Below are 24,482 nucleotides of genomic sequence, written 5' to 3'. Positions count from 1 at the left end.
TGATGGGGGTCTCCTCACATCTGGACTGCTCAGTGATGTCAGGGATCAGGGTTTGTAAATAAGGTGAACAACACATGTGGAACTATTTCTGTACTGATTCACTTTAGTGGAAAGTACATAGTGACTGGACATTGTTGACTGTTCCACGTGAAAAAACTACCTTCAGGAAATCCAGCATTGGGTTTTCACTCAATTACCTACTTGAACTAGGTAAAAACAATGACTGCAGATGCTGGAAACCAGATTCTGGATTAGTGGTGCTGGAAGAGCACAGCAGTTCAGGCAGCATCCAAGGAGCAGGAAAATCAACGTTTTGGGCAAAAGCCCTTCATCAGGAATAAAACATATTTGAACTGAAATTCCTGGCTGGAGCTGTTATTGGTCACTTTAATCCTCCTGCAGCCTCTTCAAACAGGAGAAACTGAACAAAACCTTCCTCAGGTACAAACACTTCAAACATAATACAGCAGAATCACACAGAGCAAAACAGGAACACAAAATGCAGCAGATTCCAGAGGAAGAGGGTGGGTAATGGTGAAGGGGTGGAAGGTAAGTGACATTTTCTGCCTAAATTAGACAGCAAACACATATGAAACTTCCAAATATTTAACAGCCGGATTGTGAGACTGTTGCGGCTGTTTCTGAAGCTGTTCCTTGTTGCACTGTGCAGGAGTACACCTTCCCACTGCTCCAATCACTGCCAGGGACGGTCAGGTAGCTGCTGAGACTGAAGCTGTTGTCCGGGTCACGGGACACCATGCTGGTTTGGACCTCACTGCTCGTCGGACTCCCATCCACTGTCCAGCTGACCGCAGCAAAGCCCATGGACAGTTTGCTGACCAGACAAACTAACGTGCCGGCTCCTTTCCTGGACATCTCCTCGTCTGAAGGCCCAAGCAGTTTTACTGAAGGGTCAGGGAGTTGCTGAGCTGCAAGAGAAAAGACAATGTTTGGATAAAGTTAGGGAAAATTGCAACATTGTTTCAGCTTAACAGCAGGTTGAAGATGTTAGCTTCCTATAATTAGCTTGAATTGCATTGAGTGAGAGACAATATTAAGAGTGTGTTGCTGGAAAAGCATAGCAGGTCGGGCAGCATCCAAGGAGCAGAAGAATCAACATTTCGGGCACAAGCCCTTCATCAGGTCCGAGGTTTATGAACCAATGGGGTGGAGATTAAATGGGAGGGGGGTGGGGGGCTGGGGTTAGGAATCTGAGAGTGCGAAGGGTAGATGGAGGTAGGGATAATGATGATAGGTTGGAGAGGAGGGTGGAATGGATAGGTAGGAAGGGAGATGGGCAGGTAGGACAGGTCATGAGGGCAGTGCCGAGGTAGAAGGTTGCGAATGGGATACGGTGTGGGTTGGGGAAATGAGGAAACTGGTGAAGTCCACATTGATGCCATGGGTTGGAGGGTTCCAAGGCGGAAGATGATGTGTTCTTCCTCTAGGTGTCGGGTAGTTAGGGTGTGGCGATGGAGGAGGCCCAGGACCTGCATGTCCTTGATGGAGTGGGAGGGTGAGTTGAAGTGTTCGGCCATGAGGTGGTGGGATTGGTTGGTGCGGGTGTCCCGAAGATGTTCTCTGAAGCACTCTGCAAGTAGACGTCCTGTCTCCCCAATGTAGAGGAGACCACATCGAGAGCAACGGATCTCGTCAGATGCCCCCCACCAACCCACCCTCCCATCCCAGCACCTTCCCCTGCCACTGCAGGAATTGCAAAACCTGCACCCACACCTCACCCCTCATCTCCACCCAAGGCCCCAAAGGAACCTTCCATATCCAGAGTTTACCTGCACTTCCACGCGTCATTTACTGTATCCATTGCTCCTGATGCAGTCTCCTCTACATTGGGGAGACAAGATGCCTACTCGCTTCAGAGAACATCTCTGGGTCACCCACGCCAACCAACCCCACCATCCCATGGCTGAACACTTCAACTCCCCCTCCCACTCTACCAAGGACATGCAGGTTCTGGGCCTCCTCCATCACCACAACCTAACCACCTGACGTCTGGAGGAAGAACGTTTCATCTTCCATACTGGGACCCTCACACATCATCAATGTGGACTTCACCAGTTTCCTCATTTCCCTTATCCCAATTCCAACCTTCCAACTCGGCACCACCCTCATGACTGTCCTACTTGTCCATCTTCTTTCCCACCTATCCGCTCCACCCTCCTCCCCGACTTATTACCTTTACCCCCACCTCCATCTACCCTTCGCACTCTCAGCTCCCTTCCCCCTGGCTCCACACCCCTCCCATTTATCTCTCCACCCCCTTGGATCATAAGCCTCATTCCTGATGAAGGGCTGTTGCCCGAAACGTTAATTTTCCTGCTCCTCAGATGCTGCCTGACCTGCTGTGCTTTTCCAGTACCACCTTCGTGACGCTGATCTCCAGCATCTGCAGTCCTCACTCTTTCCTGAGAGACAGCACTGTCTGTTTAAAGTTGCCAAGAGTTTGACACCAGGGAGTATTAACTTCAACAAGGTCTTCTTCGTGGGGTCCTGCCATGATTCTGCGCCTTAGAGTGTCCTTCACTCCCAGGTTGCTTGCTGGTCTGTGTTGTATCAGTTATTTTCAAGTGAGCTCACCAGGAACAGTGCCCAGACCTCAGCATCCTTGATTGAAGAATGAGAGTCCACACCTCAATCTTCAGTAAGACCCAGTGATCACTGCCTCTCTACCACCCCATGAGGTGAGCAGACCATTTTGTTTGCTCCAAATCAAGTGTTGATCCTTTTTTGTTGAGGAATAATTTCTATATTTGAATCAATGGTGTTTTCTCCTACATCAGTCATTCTCTTTCTGATTTTTCTCTCCACCAACCACAGCATTGATAGCTTCCATACTCCTCAGTGACGAATACTACATGATGGAGGCAGGATGAATTCTCAATGGTCAACTTCTTCTGACAAAGGAAAGATAATCACTCTACTGGTATTATTCTGTAGGAGAAGGAATAACAGGAGAAGGAATAATGGGAGAAGGAAATCTGCATGACAATTGTGGAGGTGTGCAAGAATTATAAAGTGATTTTGGGAAAATTTAAGTGCCCAAATATCATCTGGGCTTAAGTTAAAGGTGATGACTTTCTAAAATAACACAAATAGTTTCCTTAATGATTAAGTCCTGATCCAACAAGGAAGGAGGCATAGATGGGTCAACTGCTAAAAGATGAGGCAGTCCAAATGGATTCCTGAGTGTCAGAGTAGGAGCACTTCTGTAAGTGTATCATAAGGTTTAGATTAGCCATGTAGAAGAATGGGGAACAATCTAGAGTCGAAATTCTAAATTGGAAGAGGGCTAATTGTAATGGTTTGAGGGGGCATCTAACCAGGATAAAATGGGACCAAAGATTGAAAAGGAAAACAGAACACGGAATGATCTTTAAGGAAGAGATCTTTCAGGCACAGGCCAGGCACATTCCAACAAGGGAGAAAGATAGGGGAATCAAAGTCAGGGCTCCATGAATGATGAGGAATACACAATGAAACAAAGAAGTGGGTTTATTATCCAAATCAAATGAAACGTTAAAGTCAGCCCAAATCCAGTACATTGAAAGAGGAAGTGAAGAAGATATTGAGAGTGCCAAAAAGATTATGACAATAGAAAAGCATAGCTGAAAATGTGTTGCTGGAAAAGCACAGCAGGTCAGGCAGCATCTAAGGAACAGGAAATTCGACATTTCGGGCATAAGCCCTTCATCAGAAGGGCTTATGCCTGAAACGTCGAATTTCCTGTTCCTTGGATGCTGCCTGACCTGCTGTGCTTTTCCAGCAACACATTTTCAGCTCTGATCTCCAGCATCTGCAGACCTCACTTTCTCCTCCAATAGAAAAGCATACCTGTATATCTTCTGCCAGCATGTAATCATATTCAAATAGTACAAGGTGAAGTGGGGCATATCAGGAAGAAGCCTTAGAAGTACACTTAGAGGAGCTGGGGATGGCTAGAGTACTTAATATATACTTCATATTAGTTTTACATTGAACATAAATCAGGAGCAGAGTGGGCATTCATTTCTTCAAACCTGCTCAACCATTCAATGAGAACTGTTTGTGTTCTGATTTCCACATTCATATCTGTCATGAAAATCATTGATACTCCTGCCTAACAAAAGTCTATCTTGGCCTTAAACAATTCAATGACCCCCACCTCCACTGGCTTCTGGGGGAAAGGGTTCCAAAGTTGTGCAAACATCTGAGAGACAACTTACCCTCATCTCTACGCTAAAAAAACAATCCGTAGTGATATAGCATCTAATTCTGGACTCACCCACAGATAAAATATTCTTTCCGTATCCACCTTGTTGAGACCATTCAGGATCTTATAAACTTCAAATCAATTCACTAAACTAGGTCTCAACCTAAATCTCCACTGAATAGTTTCAAACAAAATTGCATCCTTCCTTAAATAAGGAGGAAAACAGCACACAGTATTCAAGATGTAGTCTCAGCAATGCCTTACTCTTCTGTTCAATTTCTTGTCAGATAGGATAGTATCCCAATCCCTTTCTTCATCACTTGCTGTGCCTCCACACTAGGTTCATGAGACTCATGCACTATGACACCTTTCTTTGTAATTGCAATTGTTCTCTATTTAAATTATATTCTGCTTTTTCTCTGCCAGTGTTTTGCCCACTCACTTGAGCAGTCCATATTGGCCTGCATCCCTGTAATGACTTCTTCACATATTTTCTGATCTAGCTTTGTGTCATCACTATTTTAACCTTTGATCCTTTCACCTAAGTCGTTGATATAACTTGTTTAAGCTGAGTGCCCGGGGAAAGGTTGCTGACAAAATATTGGTAAAATCAGCAGTAATGAGGCAATGGATAATGTTTGTGAAAATTTACCAGGAAGGCTGACTACATCTCCAATTGCTTAGATCAGCTGGTCCAGGTGCTTTTCCATACAGGTTGTTAAAGGAAATGGAGCTGAAGATAGTAGAAGGGTTTGCCATAATCTTCTAATCTTGTGTTGACAGCGGGAACGTACAAGTGATTGAAGAGTAGTGACTGATATCGTTATCCAAAAAAATGTCAAACGGCCTAGCCACCTATTCAGTTGTATCAAATTAATAAAAAATCTCATGAATGGAATGAGACTGGATCAACCACCTGGCACTGACCTCTGCAGTAAAAAGAACTAACTCGGTTCTGTTGATCCTCCTCCAATTACCTTTTTCCTAAATTGAGGGCTAGTGCCAAAATTGGGAAAACTAGCTTACAGACTAGTCAAGCCATAGCCTGATATAGTCCATTTGTGGAATCATAACTTACAATGGCCCAGTCAGTACCATCATCACCCCAGATATGTTCTGTACCCACAGCAAGACAGAACTAGTAGATGTGGTGACTAGTGGTATGGACTCAGGAGGGAGATGCTCATTGCATCCGGTGAAGCAGGGCAAGGAAGGTTCTTCCAGATTTCCATGTGCCGCCATTGCCTCAGCTGATGAATCATTATTCCTCAACGTTGAACATGGAGAAGGTACTGTGGGTGGTGAAGTCCAATCCTCACATTAAGGAAACCCTTCATTGTATTGTGTGACACTACCGCCATGCTAAATGGGATAGACTTCAAACAGGTCTAGCAACTCAAGACTCTACATTCACGAAGCACTGTGGGCCATCAACAACAGTAGAATTGTACTTCAACACAATATGCAAGCACATACCATGTTCTAGATTAGAGTGGTACTGGAATCTGGTCTAGAATCTAATCTAGAATCTGGATTCCAGCATCTGCAGTCATTGTTTTTACAAAATACATGCTATGGTATTTCCCACACTTAACCATTACCATCAAGCCATGAAGTGGAGGTGCCAGTATGGGGCTAGGGTGGACAAAGTTAAAAATCAGACAACACCAGGTTATAGTCCAAAAGGCTTATTTGGAAGCACTAGCTTTCGGAGCGCCGCACCTTCACCTGATGAAGGAGCAGCATTCTGAAAGCTAGCTCTTCCAAACAAACCTGTTGGAGTATAACCTGGTGTTGTGTGATTTTGTTAATATCAAGCCACGGGATTACCTATGATTCAATAAAGAATGCAGGATGGCATGCCAAGGATCAACACAAGGGATACCTAAAAATAAGATAAGCTACAACACAGAACTACTTGCGTACCAAACAGCATAAGCAACAAGTGATTTGCAGGCCTAAGCAATCCTACAACCAATGGATCTGATCAAAACTCTGCAGTCCTGCAACATCCAATCATGAATGGTGGTGGACAATTAAATAACTCACAGGAGGGGGAAGCGCCACAAACATCCCCACCCTCAATGATGGGAGATTCCAGCATATTAGTGCAAAAAATAAGGCTGAAGTATTTGCATTAATCTTCAGTCAGTAGTGCAAATAGATGATTCACCTTGTCCTCTTCCACAGACCCCTGCATCACAGAATCCAGTCTTCACTCAGTTTATATTCTTATGATATCAAGAAATGATCAAAGGCACTGGACACTGCAAAGGCTATGGTCCCAACAACACCCCAGCAATAGTACTGAACACTTGTGTTCCAGAACTTGCCAAGTCCCTCGTCAAGCTGTCGATTACAAATAAAACACTCGCATCTACCCAATAAAGTGTAAAATTGCCCGGTCTGCCATACACATAAATGCAGGATTAATCCAACCCAACCAATTTCCAATCCATCAGTGTATACTCATTCATCACTAAAGAGATGGAAGAAGTCATCAACACTGCCCATCAAGTAGCACTTTCATAGCAATAACCAGCTCATTGGTGTACAGAATGGTTCTGCCAAGTTGCTCAACTCCTGACTTCATTGGTTCAAACATCTACAAAAGCGCTGAGCTAAAATGGCTACCTTTGCCATTTGGGCTGCATTTAACCAAGTGTCACATCAAGGAGCTCCAGCAAAACTCTCAGCTAATTGGAGTCATGTCTGGCACACAGGAATATGGCTGTAGTTGTTAAAGGTTAACTATCTCATTCTCAGAACATCACTGCCTATAAGGGTGGTAGAAACATTGACACTACTTTCAAGAGAACATCAGCTGGACAACTGAGGAGGTTAAAGTTTAATGGCTGAGAATAAGGAATTAAATTGTGGTACAGACATCAATTACTGAACGACCTCCTCCTGTATGTAACGGCTCCAATTCAAAAGGCCCAGACATTCCTATGAAACTTGGCCACATCTGGAGCAGAAGTTTGCTAAATCAACCGTAACAGGGACACTCAGCAAATGTTCACCATAACTGGCTACCTTATTTATGCTATCTTTCCCTCCCAGAACCTCTCTGCGGTCTGAAGCATTCTGCTGGCAGCACAATCTCTTGAATCAACCAAGAAGGAAATGCTAGTCCATTAGGGTGGAATTCTAAATTACAGATTGAGATTAGATTACTTAGTGTGGAAACAGGCCCTTCGGCCCAACAAGTCCACACCTGCCCCGCCGAAACGCAACCCACCCAGATCCATTCCCCTACACCTAACACTACAGGCAATTTAGCATGGCTAATTCACCTAACCTGCATGTTTTTGGACTGTGGGAGGAAACCGGAGGAAACCCACGCAGACACGGGGAGAATGTGCAAACTCCACAGTCAGTCGCCTGAGGCAGGAATCGAACCCGGGTCTCTGGCGCTGTGAGGCAGCAGTGCAAATTGGAGATTACACCTACTACGTTGAAACTGCACTTCCTGAGTAAATCAAGGTTACTTATTAAGAATATAATCTTTCAAGTAGTGACCTTTGGCAATGGAGTTGACCAAATGTCATATACTCACTTCCTAAATGCTTGGCTGGCAGTTTCATTCATCTCTTTGATTGCCAGTAACAACTGTCTTCCTCATTTCTTTTTCTGCTCCCTTGTTGTGTTGTAGAGATAACTTCTGAACTTCTCCAACCGTCCCATCAGCAGCATCATAAATGTTCCTGGTCACTGAAGCTTAACAGATGAGGTAGCTGAAACTTTGGTTTTGAAGTGCTTAGCATGCTTGCACTGGAGAAAGAGATGATAGCTAAAAGTTGTCCACAAATGAAACCACAAGAGATACATGTATCAGACACCGAGACAAGAATGGCTGGACCAGATGTAGGGAAGAACAGCTGCTTAGCTGTTCCATTATCCAACTTTTGAGGCACGTTCAAGACACCTGATGCGCATCGTAAGATTTAGTATCTGTGTTTCTCGCACCTCATCACATTGTGAAGGATTTAATGATTTTCAGCATCTTGGCCCTCACTGACCCAGAACTGGGTACCAATGTTTGAATTACTATACTCCAGTGCACACAGAGAACACAGCAGTCACAAAATTAGTTCTGTAACTGATAGTGTAACTAACAGTACAATCTGTAATATTCTTCAGGAATCTAGTTTTAAATCTGAAAGCTCATCATGTCAGGCCAAACCTGCAACTGAGGCATGGCCCCTTCAAATACAGAATCTTATAAATGTACATTGCAAGTGTATGACAGAACATTCAGGAGAAATAATCTGAGGCTTAATTTACTAATTCACAGCATTGGCTAATTTACAGAATTTGAGCTGCAACATCTGTTTAATAAGGAAAGCAAAGTTCATTCCAGATGGTGACAACATTGCAAGTAATGACCTAGAGTTTTTTGGTGAACTGGACAATTGTCAAATACTAGAAACACTCTCACCATCATCAATCACCCAACACACTGCCTGATTATTCATTCTGTCCAGGTCAAAATTTTTATTTTGGATACAAAGTGTGGGGCTCCCTGTGATATTGATACAATCAGCAAGTGCCCTAATGTATGGATAGAATCTTGCCCAATCATGTCACTTGCCATGCACGTCTAAGAAATCAAGTCTGCCATTCATGATCCTGAGTTGGATCTCGGCAGAGAAAAGGAACAGGATTTAACCAAGAGGAAGATATAGTGGTGCATGAATGTGGACAGATTTCCATTGTTTCACCATAATTAAGCAGACACCTGGATTATAATTTGGCCAAAATTGATAGATGGTAGTGCTGCTGCGAAAACATCCATCCAATCAGAATATCAAGGCAACATTTATACTGGCCATGATTTTCCACAATCTCCTAGATGTAGGAGAAAGTGAGGACTGCAGATGCCGGAGATCAGAGTCCAAGAGGGTGGCACTGGAAAGGCCCAGCTGGTCAGGCAGCATCCGAGGAACAGGACAGTCACCGTTTCAGGCATTTCCTGATGAGGGCTTATGCCCGAAACGTCGACTCCCCTGCTCCTCAGATGCTGCCTGACCAACTGTGTCTTTCCAGCACCACAATGTCCTCAATGTATACCAGCAGACTGTAAGTTAGCAAAATGTTTCAAGAAGGGACAGAAAACACAGGATTTTTTTTAAATGGCAAAATAAACCAGAGGGGATAGATCTTTTATTTAATTCAATTGTAATCTAAATGCATTACCTGAAACAGAGGTAGTCCAAATTCCTTAGTAACTTTCAAAAGAGAAATGCTTGGAAAAGTGATCAAATCCTTTGAAGTATAAGTTATTGTGCAGGCTAAATACGTTTTGAACTAATGAGTAGAATTAGAATAAAAATCAAGCACAGAGAGGCCAGGAAAACTTTGCAAATTTGAATTTTATTTGTTGTGTAGATACACTGATAGTTTATGCAGTGCTGGAGGAAGCCATTGCTGAACGTCTGGGCTTCGGAGTGGTCCCCTCGCGGAATCCATTCCTGCACACAAAGGTGGGAAAGTCGTTAGGCTAGTGGAATGTTTAGTGGCAACAACCAAGTACAACTGAGTATGCCTCTATAGGAACGCCAGAGTAATCTTCACTCTTTCACTTTTGCTGTACCCTTCTATGGGAATCATTGTGTATATAGCCAAAGACTAATTGCAGCTTTGTTTGTCCTCTCCAATTCTCTCACAAAGCTGACAATTCCAATTAGGTACAATCTGATGAATGCCAGCAGCCCTCTGGTGGCCATTTTTCCCACCTAACTGTATAAAATGAGTACAGTGCATTCTGGTATAATGCAACAGTTGCGTTCCTCTGCAACCTGGCGCTATGGGAAAATCATTGTCCCCATTCCGTCGAAAATTTGCATTATCCAAACAGTATCCACATTTTGTCAATTGCACCATAGCCAATTCACATTGATGAAACATGTGTTATACTTTAACACACTGTAAGGATAACTAGCAGAATTTAGAGTCATACTGCAAGGAAACAGACCTTTCAGTCCAAGCTGACCATAATCCCAAACTAGTCCCACCTGCCTGCTCCTGGCCCATATCCCTCCAAACCTTTCCTATTCATGTACTTATCTAAATGCCTTTTAAACATTGCAATTGTACCCACATCCATCATTTCCTTAAGAAGTTTATTCAACATACAAACCACCTTTGTAAAAGATTTGCCCCCCCCCCCCGTCTTTTTTAAAGTGAGAAGCAAGATATTGTGCCCCCTAATCTTGAAATCCCCCATCATAGGGAAAAGACAATTACCATTAACTCTATCTCGACCCCTCATATTTTATTCTATACGGTCACTGCTCAACTTCCTATACTCCAGTGAAATAAGTTCCAGCCTATCCAGCCTTTCTTTATAATTCAAACATTCCATACTTGGCAATATCCTGGTAAACCTCTTCTAAACTACCTCAAGCTTCATAGTATCCTTCATATAATCAGAACTGCACACAATATTCCAAGAGGCCTTACCAATGCCCTGTAAAATCTCAACATGACTTCCAAACTCTGTACTCAAAGGATGGATCGATGAAGACAAGCATGCTAAATGCCTTTTTAGCCACCCTGTCTACATGTAAGGGAAACTTCAAAGAATTATGCACCTGAACTCTTAAGGCTCTTTATGGGGGCATATTTTTAAAGTGAGAGGAGAGAGTGCAGTAAGATATGAGAAGCAAATTTTTTACACAGAGGATGGCTCACATGTGGGATAAATTTCCAGAGGAAGTGGTGGATGTGGGTACAATTACAACATTTAAAAGACATTTGGGCAGTACATGAACAGGAAAGGTTTGGTGGGATAAGGGCCAGGAGCAGGCAGGGTAGAACTAGTTTAGTCTGAGATTACGGTCAGCATGGACTGGTGGCACTGAAACATCTGTTTCCATGCTGTGTCACTCTATAACTACCCAAGGGCCTACCACTAATTGTACAAGCCATACCCTTGTGTGTTGCATGTTGAATGACACCCCTGCAATAATCTGTGCTGGAGTCTCATCCATTCACCATACTTATTACATAATGAATTAGCTCGCCACTAACCTTAACTTAATGATGGCATAAAAAATGTAGCATTGTAAGGAGTGTGGATGAAGCATAAAACTACAAATATATTATCAAATGGATGCGAAAAACTGCGATAAATGGATATTGAATACAGGCAAATAAAAGATCCAATATAGATCCAATGAGGATAAAACAGAACTCTTTCTAATTGTTGTAGAAAAGTGTGGTGCTGGAAAAACACAGCAGGTCAGGCAGCATGAATCAACTCTTTCTAAACATTGAAAAGCTAGAAACACTGAAGGTCCAAAGAAACTTGGGGCACCATGCACAAATCATTAAACTGGCATGAAAATAATAAATATTAATAAAACGGGTAATGAAATACTGCTTTCCTTTCTAAAGGACTAGTATTCAAGGCAGTAAAGTTATACTTTGACTAGGTAAGGCCTTGGTTGTGAGCAGTCTGGGCACCATACTTTAAGAAGGATATATTGGCCTTAAGAGACAATGCGGTGCAGATTCACCAAAACTATACTTGTACCTAGGAGGTTAAATTACAAGGAGACTACAAACACTAGCCAGTGCTCCCTGGAATTTGATGCAATATGATCAAAATCAAGATATTCAGGGAAACAATTGGAAGTAGAGAGAAACTGTTTGTATGTTGGGGAATATGGATCAGAAGACCGTCTAAAATTAGAGCCAAGCCTATCAGGACTGAAATTCGGACACTTAAATACATAACTTGTCAATACATTTGGGCTCTTCTGCAAATTGCAACTAATACTAGATGGTTATATTTTAAACATGAAATTAATGGAAATTTGTTTTTCAGACATATAAAGCAATTTGGGACAAAGGTCAATTAGTTTGGAGAGCAGTCATGGTCTCACAGAATAAGAGAAAGAAAAACAAAACTGAAGAAATAGGAGCAAGAGCAGGCTATTCAGCACCTGAAGCTGGCCTCATCATTCAACAAGATTATGGCTGATTTGCTCAAGGCCTCAATTTCTCGTTCTGGTCAGCTCCTCGTAGCCATCAACTTGTTGACGCTTCAAACATCTATTTACCTCCTCCTTGAATGTTTTCAGTGATCTAGCCTCCAAAACTCTGGGGCTGAGAATTTCAGACATTTTCTACCCTCAGAAGAGACTGCTTTGCATCTAAGTTATAAATGATTGTTTCCTTATTGTGTAACAATGTTCCTATTGTCTCACTACTGAAAACATCTTGTCGACATCGACTCTGTCAAGTCCCTCAGAATCTTGTATATTTCAATAAGGTAACCTCTTGTTTTTTGAAATTCTAATGAGTTTAATTCTAATAGGCTAACCTGTTCAACCCTCTCATCTCAGGAACCTCTCTTGAACAACCTCCAATGCCAACCTTCCTTAAATACGAGGATGCAACTGTATGCAGTATTCCACGTGTGATGTCACTAACATCCTGCACAATCGCCCGAGCACAAGAAATGCAGGGGCTTTTTAAATTCTAAACTGCCAGAAAAATTCAACTTGCCTTGTTAACTACTTAATGCACATGCATGCTAACATTGTGTTTTGTGTGGATCATCCAAATTCCTCTTTTGTGGAGTTTTTCTCCCTAAATCAGTCTGCTTTCAGATGCTTCCTACTAAAGTGAAAAAACTCACCTTTTCCTACATTAAACATCACTTGCCAAGTTTTTTGCCCACGCAGTCAAATGCAACAGTGGTTTTCCAATATATTGGAATCCTCCCTAATATTAGCAAGTTCAAGAATATTTCAACCAATGGCTCCAACATCTCTACAGCCATTTCCTTTAAAATTGTTAGATGCAGGCCATCAGGTCCTGGTAGCTTGTCTGTCTACAGTGGCATTACTTCTCAAGTACTCAATATTTCCTTCAATTATAAAGAACACCAGTCCTCTGGAATACCTTCCTCTTCATTTATGTAATAGTACTCTAAATTTGATGCTATTGATAGAAACCTCAAAGTTTCAGCAAACCATTTTCCAAATTGTTGCAGGTTTTGCTACTCAACTTCATTGTTATGCAGCACTTTGGAATATTCCAAGAATCTGAAAGGTGCTAATTTGGAGTAATATACATGGAGAAGACAAGTAGTAGGGTTTTTAAAAAAAAGTGATAACTTATAAAAACACACCACATTCCTTCTCTAAAACTTGTTACTTTAAGATGGCATTTGACCCCAATTCAATGTACAGTAAACATTTTAGGTGGCAGAAAAATGTCAAATCAAGGCTTAAGCACCATCACTAACACAACAATTATCTTATATTAAATTAACAGGCTGCTTCCATTATGTGAACAAAGGAATTTAAAAAGGAAAACCTAACAAATACACCAACATTTTAAAGACAAGAAATGAAGAAGTGTAAAATACACACCCTCTAGGGGTTTCTGAGGGTTTCCCAAACATCCAGGCTGCATTCATAACAGATGATTTTTATCATTGATTTGGGGCATGCCTTAGATTCATTTTTCCCCCAACTACCCAGCCAAGCACCCGAATCAAATTATAAAAAGGTGCTGTGATGTGTTCTGATTTAAGACCTTAGTTTATTCTAAATATTTATCAATCTCAAATCAAAACAACTTCTTGAAGAAGGAGAAAGTGAGGAATGCAGATGCTGGAGACCAGAGTTGAGAAGTGTGGTGCTAGAAAAACACAGCAGGACAGGCAGAATCCGAGGAGCAGGAGAATCCTGAAGAAGGGCTTATGCCTGAAGCGTCGATTCTCCTGCTCCTCAGATGCTGCCTGGCCTGCTGTGTTTTTCCAGCACCACACTTCTCAACTTCTTGAAGAACCCCAGTCCAAACTCATTTGACTAGGAAAGCGGAAATTCAATGATTTGGATTCAGACTAGATTACAGAGGTTAAAAAGTTGCTCCTGATCTGGCATGCTACTACCTCCTAGATTCACCACCCAATGCTGCCCCTCTTCCACATACAGCCATCAACACTGCTCTTTCTGAGATACAACCCACACCAACACTCCTTCCTCTAGATAAACTAACCCTATCCCACTCCACAATATGAGCCTCTTACAGATGGCCTTCCCAGCCCAAACTCTACCTCTGTCAGGAGATTAAAAAAACAGTCGAGAAGCCTATTCCAATTTTCTACTTTTCATCTTACGGAAGAATTGATGTTTGATCATTTCACACAGAAACAGTGATCATGTGCATTAGCACTGCTGCCATGATCATTACAAACAGGCTCTCAGCATCACTGCACCCCTTACCTGAATCTGCGATACACCACCTTCAGGTGCCTCATGCGACCTGTACCAGTTGTGTTTCTCCTTTTGGCCTTCACACTCCAGTTATCTGCAGAAAAATCAGAAAGATCACAACGATCAGCTCCCAAACTGATCAGGTACAATTGACAGAGCTATTCAACAAGAGTGGATGTTCCCACCGACCAGTTCACAAACCAGAGATTACAGCCTCTCAGTTTACTCCACATATCAATCATTTAAATGATGCTGAAACATTGGGATTTTACTATAGCTAAGGGGAAATACTTTTAGGATACCTTGAGATGTTGAGAATTCATCAGTACAAGATCAAGAGTTGACCGAATTAAAATCTTCAAACTTCTGAAGAACTACACAAGTCAAATAACAACGCCTTGTTTTCACTGGTCAAATAAGTAGCACAAATTGAAAATAACCACAAACGACTATTTTGTAACGAGGTTGGTTAAAAATATCATGTAGACACCAGAGCAGTTAGAATTTTTACAGCATGATATGGGGTTTTGACTGGTAAAGATTGAACGGTAAGAACACCAGGAGTGAAATCAGGCCATAAGTGAATTGAAGAACAAATGTCTGCATGAATTTTAGGGTGAAAATCAAGTGATTGCTAAAAGCATTCTTATTTTTTATTCATTTTGTGGGACTTGGGCTAAGCCAGCTGGACAGCATTAATAGCCCATCCCTAGTTGCCTTTGAGAAGGTAGTGGTGGGCTGCCTGTTTGAATTGCTGCAGTCCACTTGCTGTTGTTTGACACACAATTCCAGTAGGGAGGGAATTTTCCAGTTCCAAGGTTGATGCCAGGTGGTCTGTCTAGTTTCATTTCTTTGTTGTGAATTTCTAGTGATTGATACAACGGAGGAGCTTGCTAGGCCATTTCAGAGGGCAGTTAAGACTCAACCACATTATCGTGGCTCTGGAGTCACATGTAGGCCAGACCAGGTAAGGAGCTCCACAGGCAGGAGGCTGGAAAAACACAGCAAGCCAGGCAGCATCAGAAGGTGGAGAAGTCGACATTTCGGGTGTAACCCTACCAGACGAGGAGCTGGGTGTGGGGGGAGTTGCAAATAAAGGGGATCGTAGGGACAGGGTAGTGAAGTGGGAATAGGTGAAGACAAGTACAGGGTATGACCTGGTTGGTCAGTGGGGAGAATGAATCTAGTTGATGGCAGGATGCAGTGGAAGGGATGGGGAGGGAAGCTATTTGAAATTGGAGAACTCAATGTTGAGTCCTCCTGGCTGTTGGCTGCCCAGGCAGAAGATGCGGTGCTGTTCCTCCAATTTGCGCTGTAGTTCATTTTGGCAATGGAAGAGGCCAAAGATGGTCATGTCAGAAAAGGAGTGGTTGCAGGAATTGAAATGGGCAGTGACCAGGAGGTCTGGTCAGCCCTTCCAGAACCAGCTGCGATGCTCAGTGAGCGTTCCCTAAGTTTACATTTGGTCTCCCCGATGTAAAGAAGATGACATCAGGAGCACCTGAAGCAGTAAACTAGGGTAGAAGAGAGGCAGGTGAGCCTCTGTCTCACCTGGAAGGACCGTTTGAGGCCCTGGATGGAGGTGTGGCAGGTGGTGTACCGGCAAGTTTTGCATCTTTTCCAGTTGCGGGGGAAGGTACACGGAGATTCAGGGGACGTCAGTTGGGAAAGTGGCGCAAACCAAGGATTGGCAAAGGAACTGTCCTTGCGGAAGGCAGAGGGGTGGGGAAGGGAAGATGTTCTTGGTGGTGGGGTCTCATTGGAGTTAGCGGAAGTGCTTACAGATGACTCATTGGATGCAGAGACTGGTGGGGTGGAAGGTGAGGGAGAGGGGTTAGAACACTGGAACGGAGAACAGAGGTGGTGAAGCAGAGGGCTGTCTGCATGACAGTGGGAGGAAAAGCGCATTGTTCAAAATAGGTCGACATTTGGGAAACTCGCAAATGGAATATCTCCTCATCCAAGCAGATTGGCAGAGACTGAGGAATTTGGAGAATGGGATGCAGTTCTTACAGCATACTGGGTGGAGGTAGTGTAGTCCATGTGGTTATGAGAGTCTGTAAGTTTGGAGTAAATGCCCATCTCGAGACTGTCGCCCAAGGTGGAAATGGTGAGGTCAAGAAAGGGGAGGGAAGTGTCCGAGATGGACCAAGTGAACTTGAGGGCGAGGTGGAAGTTGTGGGTGAAGTTTATAAAAGGCAGATTTCCCTCCCTAAAGGACATTAGTGAACCAGTTGGGTTTTTCTGACAATTGACAATGGTTTCGTGGTCATCAGTCAACTCCTAATTCCAGATTTGTTTTTATTGAATAGAAATTCCACTATGTACAGTGGCAGGATTTGAACCCAGGACCCCAGAACATTATTCTGGGTTTCTGGATTAATAGTCAAGTGGTAATACCACGAGGCCATCACCTCCCCAGTAGCTAATTAAATAATCAAAATTTCAAGACGCTTGACTTTTACAGCCACAAGACCATTTGTGAGGGCTGACAAGCATTTATCTTACCATCAATCACTCCCCTCCATTCCTGGAGAGACATTGTTCAAAAGATACTGATCACTCACTGACATCTAACGAAATGCCCAACATTAACATACGAAACAACACAGTCAGCGTCAACTTAACCATGAAGCACCACATAACTGAAATAAAGCACACTCTCACGTGACATTCAACTTAATCTCAACTATGTCACCTAACACAAACCCACTTTTTGATATTCTCAAAAGCTGAAAATGTGTTGCTGGTTAAAACGCAGCAGGTCAGGCAGCACCCAAGGAACAGGAAATTCGACGTTTCAGGCATAAGCCCTTCATCAGGAATCCAAGGAACAGGAAATTCGACATTTCGGGCCTAAGCCTGATGAAGGGCTTATGCCCGAAACGCCGAATTTCCTGTTCCTAGGATGCTGCCTGACCTGCTGTGCTTTAACCAGCAACACATTTTCAGATCTGATCTCCAGCATCTGCAGATCTCACTTTTTACTCGATATTCTCAAAAGCACAATATAACCATAGAGTCAGAGTCATTGAGATGTACAGCATGGAAACAGACACTTCGGCCTAACCCATCCATGCTGACCAAATATCCCAACCCAATCTAGTCCCACGTGCCAGCACCCGGCCCATATCCCTCCAAACCCTTCCTATTCACATACCCATCCAAATGCCTCTTAAATGTTGCAATTGTACCAGCCTCCACCACTTTGTCTGGCAGCTTATTCCATACACGCACCACCCTCTGTGTGAAAAGGTTGCCCTGTAGGTCTCTTTTATACTTTCCCCACTCACCCTAAACCTATGCCCTCTAGTTCTGGACTCCCCCACCCCAGCGAAAAGACTTTGCCTATTTACCTTATCCATACCCCTCATAATTTTGCAAATCTCTGTAAGGTCACTCCTCAGCCTCCGACGCTCCAGGGAAAACAGCCCCAGCCTGTTCAGCTTCTCCCTAAAGTTCAAATCCTCCAACCCTGACAACATCTTTGTAAATCTTTTCTGAACCCTTTCAAGTTTCACAACATCTTTCCAATAGGAAGGAGACCAGAATTGCACACAATATTCCAACAGTGGCCTAACCAATGTCCTGTACAGCCGCAATTTGACCTCCCAACTCCTGTACTCAATACTCTGACCAATAAAGGAAAGCATACCAAACTTCTTCTTCACTATTCTATCTATCTGCAATCCCACTTTCAAGGAGCTATGAACCTGCACTCCAAGGTCTCTATGTTCAGCAACATTCCTGAGGACCTTACCATTAAGTGTATAAGTCCTACTAAGATTTGCTTTCACAAAATGCAGCACCTCGCATTTATCTAAATTAAACTCCATCTGCCACTTCTTAGTCCATTGGCCCATCTGGTCAAGATCCTGTTGTAATCTGAAGTAACCCTCTTCACTGTCCATTACACCTCCAATGTTGGTGTCTACTGCAAACTTACTAACTGTACCTTTTACGCTCGCATCCAAATCATTTATGTAAATGACAAAAAGTAACGGACCCAGCACTGATCCTTGTGGCACTTAACTGGTCACAGGCCTCCAGATTGAAAATCAACCCTCCACCACCACCTTTGAGCCAGTTCTGTATCCAAATGGCTAGTTCTCCCTGTATTCCATGAGATCTAACCAGTTTGCATAAATTAAAAACTTTAAAAATACTAAATCTATTCCTGATATCTGTGGCAGAGCAGATACAGGTCACAGACCTAGCCCAAGGGTGAGTGGGCGAAGATGCCACAGACAAGTGAAATATAAGTTAAAACAACTGCCCTAGAGATTGCTGACAAAAAATGCATGTCAAAAGACCAGAAATGACTTGAATTGCAGGGATTTCCAAAGAACCTCCCAACACTCAGTAGTCATGTACAAAGACAACACTTTTGCCATGGTATGTGCTAAAATGATGCTCATATGGGAATCAGCGGTGACAGGGAGATAAAGCATTCTCATCCTCAGCATTCAACCATTTTGTTCACGGCTACCACTGTTATGCTCTATGCGATGGTACTCACACTTCCTCTTTCTCTTGGCAGGGTAGGCACATTTGCCGCAGGTGGACTTCTGCAGGTGAAATGCCTTAGCCCCACATCGCCGGCAAAGTGTGTGGGTCTTGTTCCGCCTCTTACCAAATGACGATGTTCCCTTCGTCTAAGAAAGAATAAGAATAAAATCAACAAATCATTATATGAAAGAGGGATTAAAAACAATCAATTTACCCTTAGCTCAGAGTTCAACATAATGAGAGCCAAATAATAATAAGTGGCCATTAACACCTCACGCTCTGACAAAATTACAACAGAGCAGCAAGGCTGCAGACTCCAGGCAATTCAGGCAGAATGGACAGACCGTTGAATCCAACTGGACCACACAAAAGTTAATGCTCCAAGGCTACTTCATCTAACCCTATTAATGTATCCTTCTACTCCATCTTCCGTCATACACTACTGCCGGTTCTATCTTCAACTACTGCCAATTATTGCATTAATGCATTTCCATGTTGACATGAGCATCCTCACAAATTATAATAAAGCCAATACTGTGAACACTGGAGATCTGAAACAGAAAGAGAAATTGCTAGAGAATCTCAGCACATCTGACATCTCTCCACAGATGCTGCCAGATGTGAGTTTCTCTAGCAATTTCTGTTTTGTTTCCTCACAAACTATCCTAATTAAAATGAAAACAGAAAATGCTGGAGATGTTTAGCAATTCAGTAAACTTCTGTGAAGACAAGAGAGTAAATATTGGGATAACTTTATTTTGGTGCTACACATAGAAGATAATCTCCTGCATCGTTTAGAGCCTGGCAAAGGTGATCAGATTCTTCACCTTGGGCACTGTAAATGTGACTGACTAAATTTCAGGGTTTCAACTGTAATAGCAAATAATTTTAATGGTGTTGTGCAATAGGATGCACTATTTGAGGAGAAAGCAAGGAGTTGAAAAGTGTGGCGTTGGAAAAGCACAGCTGTTTAGGCTGCATCCGAGGAGCAGGAGAATCAACGTTTCGGCCATAAGACCTTCACCAAGAATGGGCACTATTCCTACACTAGCTGAATGATTCCTGAAGAAGGGCTCATGCCTGAAACATCGATTCTCCTGCTCTTTGGATGCTGCCTGACCTGCTGCGCTTTTCCAGCAACACATTTTCAGCTCTGATCTCCAGCATCTGCAGTCCTCACTTTCTCCTAAAAGCTGAGCTGAGACAACTGGAGGCTCACCTTTCATTTTACAAATGTTTTTAAAGTCCTCACGTTCTCCTCTTACTATTCCTACACTAACCAGGCACTATTTGAGAACAAGCAAACTTGGGAACTGACTGGTGAGTCAATTTATTTGCTCTCAGACGAAATATTTGTACATCATTTATTATGCACGGTCAGAAGTGTTCAGGGACAAATATGAAGTGAAAAAGAACAAAAAAACAAAGCAAGTGCCATCTTTTCAGTGCAGTCAGTAAATTATAGAGAAATCAGATTAGGAGCTGAAAGGTTAAAATCAAACTTCTCCCATTCAATATGCTGTAAATCTACAATACTGAATAGTGTAATAGAAGTCACATCCCTAATAGGGACTTCCTCAAATCTATCAAAAAATGACCAAAAATATTGATTGAAAGAAAAGGCTCTTAGCCAAACAATAAAAGAATGTGAAACATTGACATTCTTCAAACTGCGCAGAATCTGTTGTACAGAAATAATCAGGATCGGGAGTGTTACAAAAACTAAATACGGTTACTGCTGAAAATCTGAAATAAAAATACCATGCTTGCAAAACTCAACTTGTCAGGTAGGATGTGGAAAGAAAAGCAGTTACTGTTTCAGATCTTAGGAGCTTCCTTCATATTTGGGTCAGAATTGACAGTGGAGAAGAATAAGTTACTCCCTCATGTCTGAGGAAAGCTCACAGGTCTGGTTTTCTCTCCAGTGGTGCTGTATGGCCAAGCTGAGTATTTGCTGCACTTGGTTTTCGCTTGGTCTAGCACTGTAGCTCTATTGTGGCGAAGGATTCATTGTGAGATGGAGTGACTGGAGAATCAGAAACGAGAGGGACAGGCAGGGGCTATGTCAGTTCAAACCGTGGCCAGGAAACGGAGCCTTGGTTAAGATACACGACCACGTAAAAGCGTCACTTTATACAAAGCTCTGCCTGCTGTCAAATAGAAGCACTAGGCCCAATCTTAAGCCCCCGATTTGAGTGTGAGCACCGCTGCAGCGGCTAAACGCCTGCAAATTCCTCGGCCATTCCCCATAATATCTGTGCGGCACAATAGTTAAACATATATCGAACTAATTCCTCATGATGGGCTGATGGTAATGGCCCGGCTGGGAATGGATGGATGTGGATTTCTCCCAGGCCTTCACCGCCTTCAGCCCTCACTCACCATTTTCACTGCGCGCCTGAGAGACCGGAAGTTGACTTCTGCAGCCTCTTATACCTTGATACCGGAAACAATTCCTTCCCTGACCTGACCTTCAGCCAAGTCCTAGTTTCAAAGCTGTCCCCGCACAAACGGAACGTGAAAAATAGTTCCTACACATTTCTGTTGAAGAATCATTGAGATTGGAAACATTCGACTGTTTTCTTTCCATCCATGCTGTCTGATATCCAGTATTTTTTTTGTTTTCAGTACAGATTTAGTAATTTGCTTCCATTAATTTATCTTTGATGCCGGTGTTCATTGCCTGTTCCTCAAAATGGCATGGGAAATAGAATTAGTGATTTCAAAACTGTTAAATCGCTAATTTTCCCAGATACGATGACATTTGAAAACCAGTTTCTGCACAGACAGATGACATCCACATTGTTATTTGTTTTTATTTCAGACTCCCAGATTTTTCGTACATTCCTTAAATGCGTTTGGTGTAGCAGGCGCAATGGGCCAAATGGCCACCTTTTGCACCGTAACAATTCTGTGACCCTGTTCTTGAATTAAAAAGAGGCCTCAGGCCCATTTTTTCTGTCAACTCCTGAAAGAGCTGCCCATTATTATTTAATTCCTGTGCTCTTCCTTTGTTCTGCTTCCACTCAATACTTTTGGAGATCCTTTTTAAAAGTTAGTGTTGCATCTGTTTCCACTGCCCTTTCCATCAGTCAACAACTGATTTCAAAAAGAGTAATTGTCATCCCACCTCCATTATTTTGCCAAATAACATTAAATATGTATCCTATGGTCCCAGTACTAGGTTTGGGTATAGTCTTTATCACCCAGAAGTTCTTTAACATTTTTATCCATGTTGGTCTTCCTCTAACTGGTGCAAAGTTCAGTAAAACTGAATTGAATAAAATAATCATTGCTTGGGATCTTCTGTGAAAGGACTCATCAGTCTCTATCTCAGTCAGCTTCCCTCAACCATCTCCTGTAGGTCCCAGAACCTCATTTGTTCTTGATTTGTTTCAACTCAATGATGCGTTCTGGATGGAATTCCTCTGTTAAAGATTGGCTCTGATCCAGGAATGAATAACATTGCAGTTCCGGCTGCTAGCTTATGTGTGGGGATGCTGTTGTAAGGAATGTTGGTGTGGGTGCTAGATGTTGATTGGGATATCCCCACATAATTGGTGCTGGTGTGGGAACCTCTTGGAGTCCTAGTGATGCTGCCTTTCTGCATTTGTCTTTGTTCTAATTTTAGTAAGCTACCTTGCAACAGTCAGTGCTGTGATGACTGTCTTTGCACCATTCCCTTCGATCAGTTCAATGTGGGGTAACTTCATTGATTTTGTTTCATGTTTCCATCAATGCTCTTTATTCAATGGACCTTTTTTGATACTTTTCTCCTGAATTCAATTTCTATGATTCCATTTCAGGTGATCACCTCCCTACTAATATTATGCATAAGCTCTAAGACTCCAGCACCTATCATGTTCCTCACCTAAAGCCATTTCTTTGTCCTGTTGACACTACTGTCCATGCCAGTGCTTCAGAAACATTCTCAGCCCTGTCCTTATGCCCATCTCTTTGTTGGTAGAGTCGACAAAGTGAAGAAGGTTATCTAAGATTACAAAGCCATCTTGATCAAATGGGAGAATAGGCTGAGGAGTGGCAGATGGAGTTTATTACATCTTGGTAAAACAAAAAAAAGGTAGAACTTACATAGTTAATGGTAGGGCTCTGGGTAGTGTTGCTGAACAGGCACACTTAAGGATTCAGGCAGATACTTCTTTGAAAGTTGTGTCACAGGTAGACAGGATGGTTAAGAAGGCGTTTAGCATGCTTGCTTTCATTGCTCAGTCCATCGAGTGTAGGAGTTGAGACATCATTTTGAGGTTGTGCAGGATGTTGGTGAGGCCACTTTTGAAGTACTGTGTACTGTTCCGGTCGCCCTGCTATAGGAAGGATGTTATTAAATTGGAAAGGATTCAGAAACGATTTACTAGAATGTTGCTGGGAGTGGAGAACTTGAATTAGAAAAATAGGCAGGATCAGCTGGGACCTTTTTCACTGGAGTGTCGAAGGTTGAGGGGTGACCTTGTAGAGGTTTATAAAATCATGCGCGGTTTAGATAAGGTGAATCACTGAGGTCTTTTCCCAAGGATGGGAGAGTTCAAAACTAGTAGGCATATCTTTAAAGTGAGAAGAGGAAGATTTAAAAGAGACCTGAAGGGTAACTTTTTCCGTGCAGAGGGTGATTCGTATGTGGAATGACCTGCCAAAGGAAGTGGTAGTTGGAGGTACAGTTAGAACATTTAAAAGACATTTGGACAGGTACATGAATTAGAAAGGTTCAGAGGGATAAGAGTCAAATGCAGGCAAATGGGACTAATTTAGTTTGGGAGACTAGTTTAGTTTGAGAAACTAGTTTCCCAAGTTTAGTTTGGCTAAGCGGTTAGCACTGTTGCCTCATAATGCCAAGGACCCGTATTTGATTCCAGCCTTAGGCGACTGTCTGTCCATTTTTAATCCATTAACAGTAAAGTTACCATAATCCAACTGTCTCATTAGAGGGACAGCTGGTTGTGGTTTAACCTGCAGGTCACCAGGTGAGAGGTGAGGTTTCGAAGGTAAGTATCTTCATGGTAACCTCAGCCAGTAGGGGAATTGAACCTGCACTGTTGTTGTCACTCTGTACCACAAACCAGACACCCAGCTAACCAAACTTCACTGGCAGATTTGGGGGAGGGTGGGAGAAGATATGCAAGTCTACTGCATGTTCAATGGAATGTAATAAGAAGGATGAGTTTACTGATTTTCTCCACAGTCCCACTTTGTATTTGACAAAAAGTAAAATGGCAAAAACTAGAACATGCATTTTGTTTTAAAAAAGGAAATTGTTGGGACATTTAATGAAAATCTGAAACTTCTGATCATTCGACACAAGGTGGTGAACCATCTCAGGTTTTCAATGTTACTGAAGATGTGGTATTAAGAAATCTTTCTTCACAGTCTTGAAGGCCTTAATATTCTTTCTAAAGTATGGTACCCAGAGTTGGCAATTAATCTAGCAAGGACTGAAGCAATGACTTACATATGGTTAACATATATCACTGCATCACTGCATTTGCATGAAGTTCTTTAAGCAACCTTTGCAA

The 24,482-nt window shown here is 42.6% G+C and overlaps 1 protein-coding gene across 1 annotated transcript; it reads right to left on the bottom strand.

Annotated features, from left to right (window-relative positions):
• Positions 1–9,564: 9,564 nt before the first annotated feature.
• On the bottom strand, positions 9,565–21,401 carry rpl37 (ribosomal protein L37). The gene is made up of 4 exons (XM_060846290.1): positions 21,337–21,401; positions 18,965–19,100; positions 14,455–14,539; positions 9,565–9,681 (listed from the first exon to the last, which is right to left on the bottom strand). Exons 1-4 carry the CDS (start codon positions 21,337–21,339, stop codon positions 9,612–9,614), a joined length of 294 nt encoding a protein of 97 aa, XP_060702273.1. The 5' UTR covers positions 21,340–21,401; the 3' UTR covers positions 9,565–9,611.
• Between the last annotated feature and the right edge of the window lie 3,081 nt (positions 21,402–24,482).

The sequence above is a fragment of the Hemiscyllium ocellatum genome, chromosome 28 (genome assembly GCF_020745735.1).
Source record: "Hemiscyllium ocellatum isolate sHemOce1 chromosome 28, sHemOce1.pat.X.cur, whole genome shotgun sequence".
Lineage (NCBI taxonomy): Eukaryota > Metazoa > Chordata > Chondrichthyes > Orectolobiformes > Hemiscylliidae > Hemiscyllium > Hemiscyllium ocellatum.
Note: the sequence above shows the minus strand (reverse complement) of the source record. Positions and strands in the feature narration are given on the sequence as shown.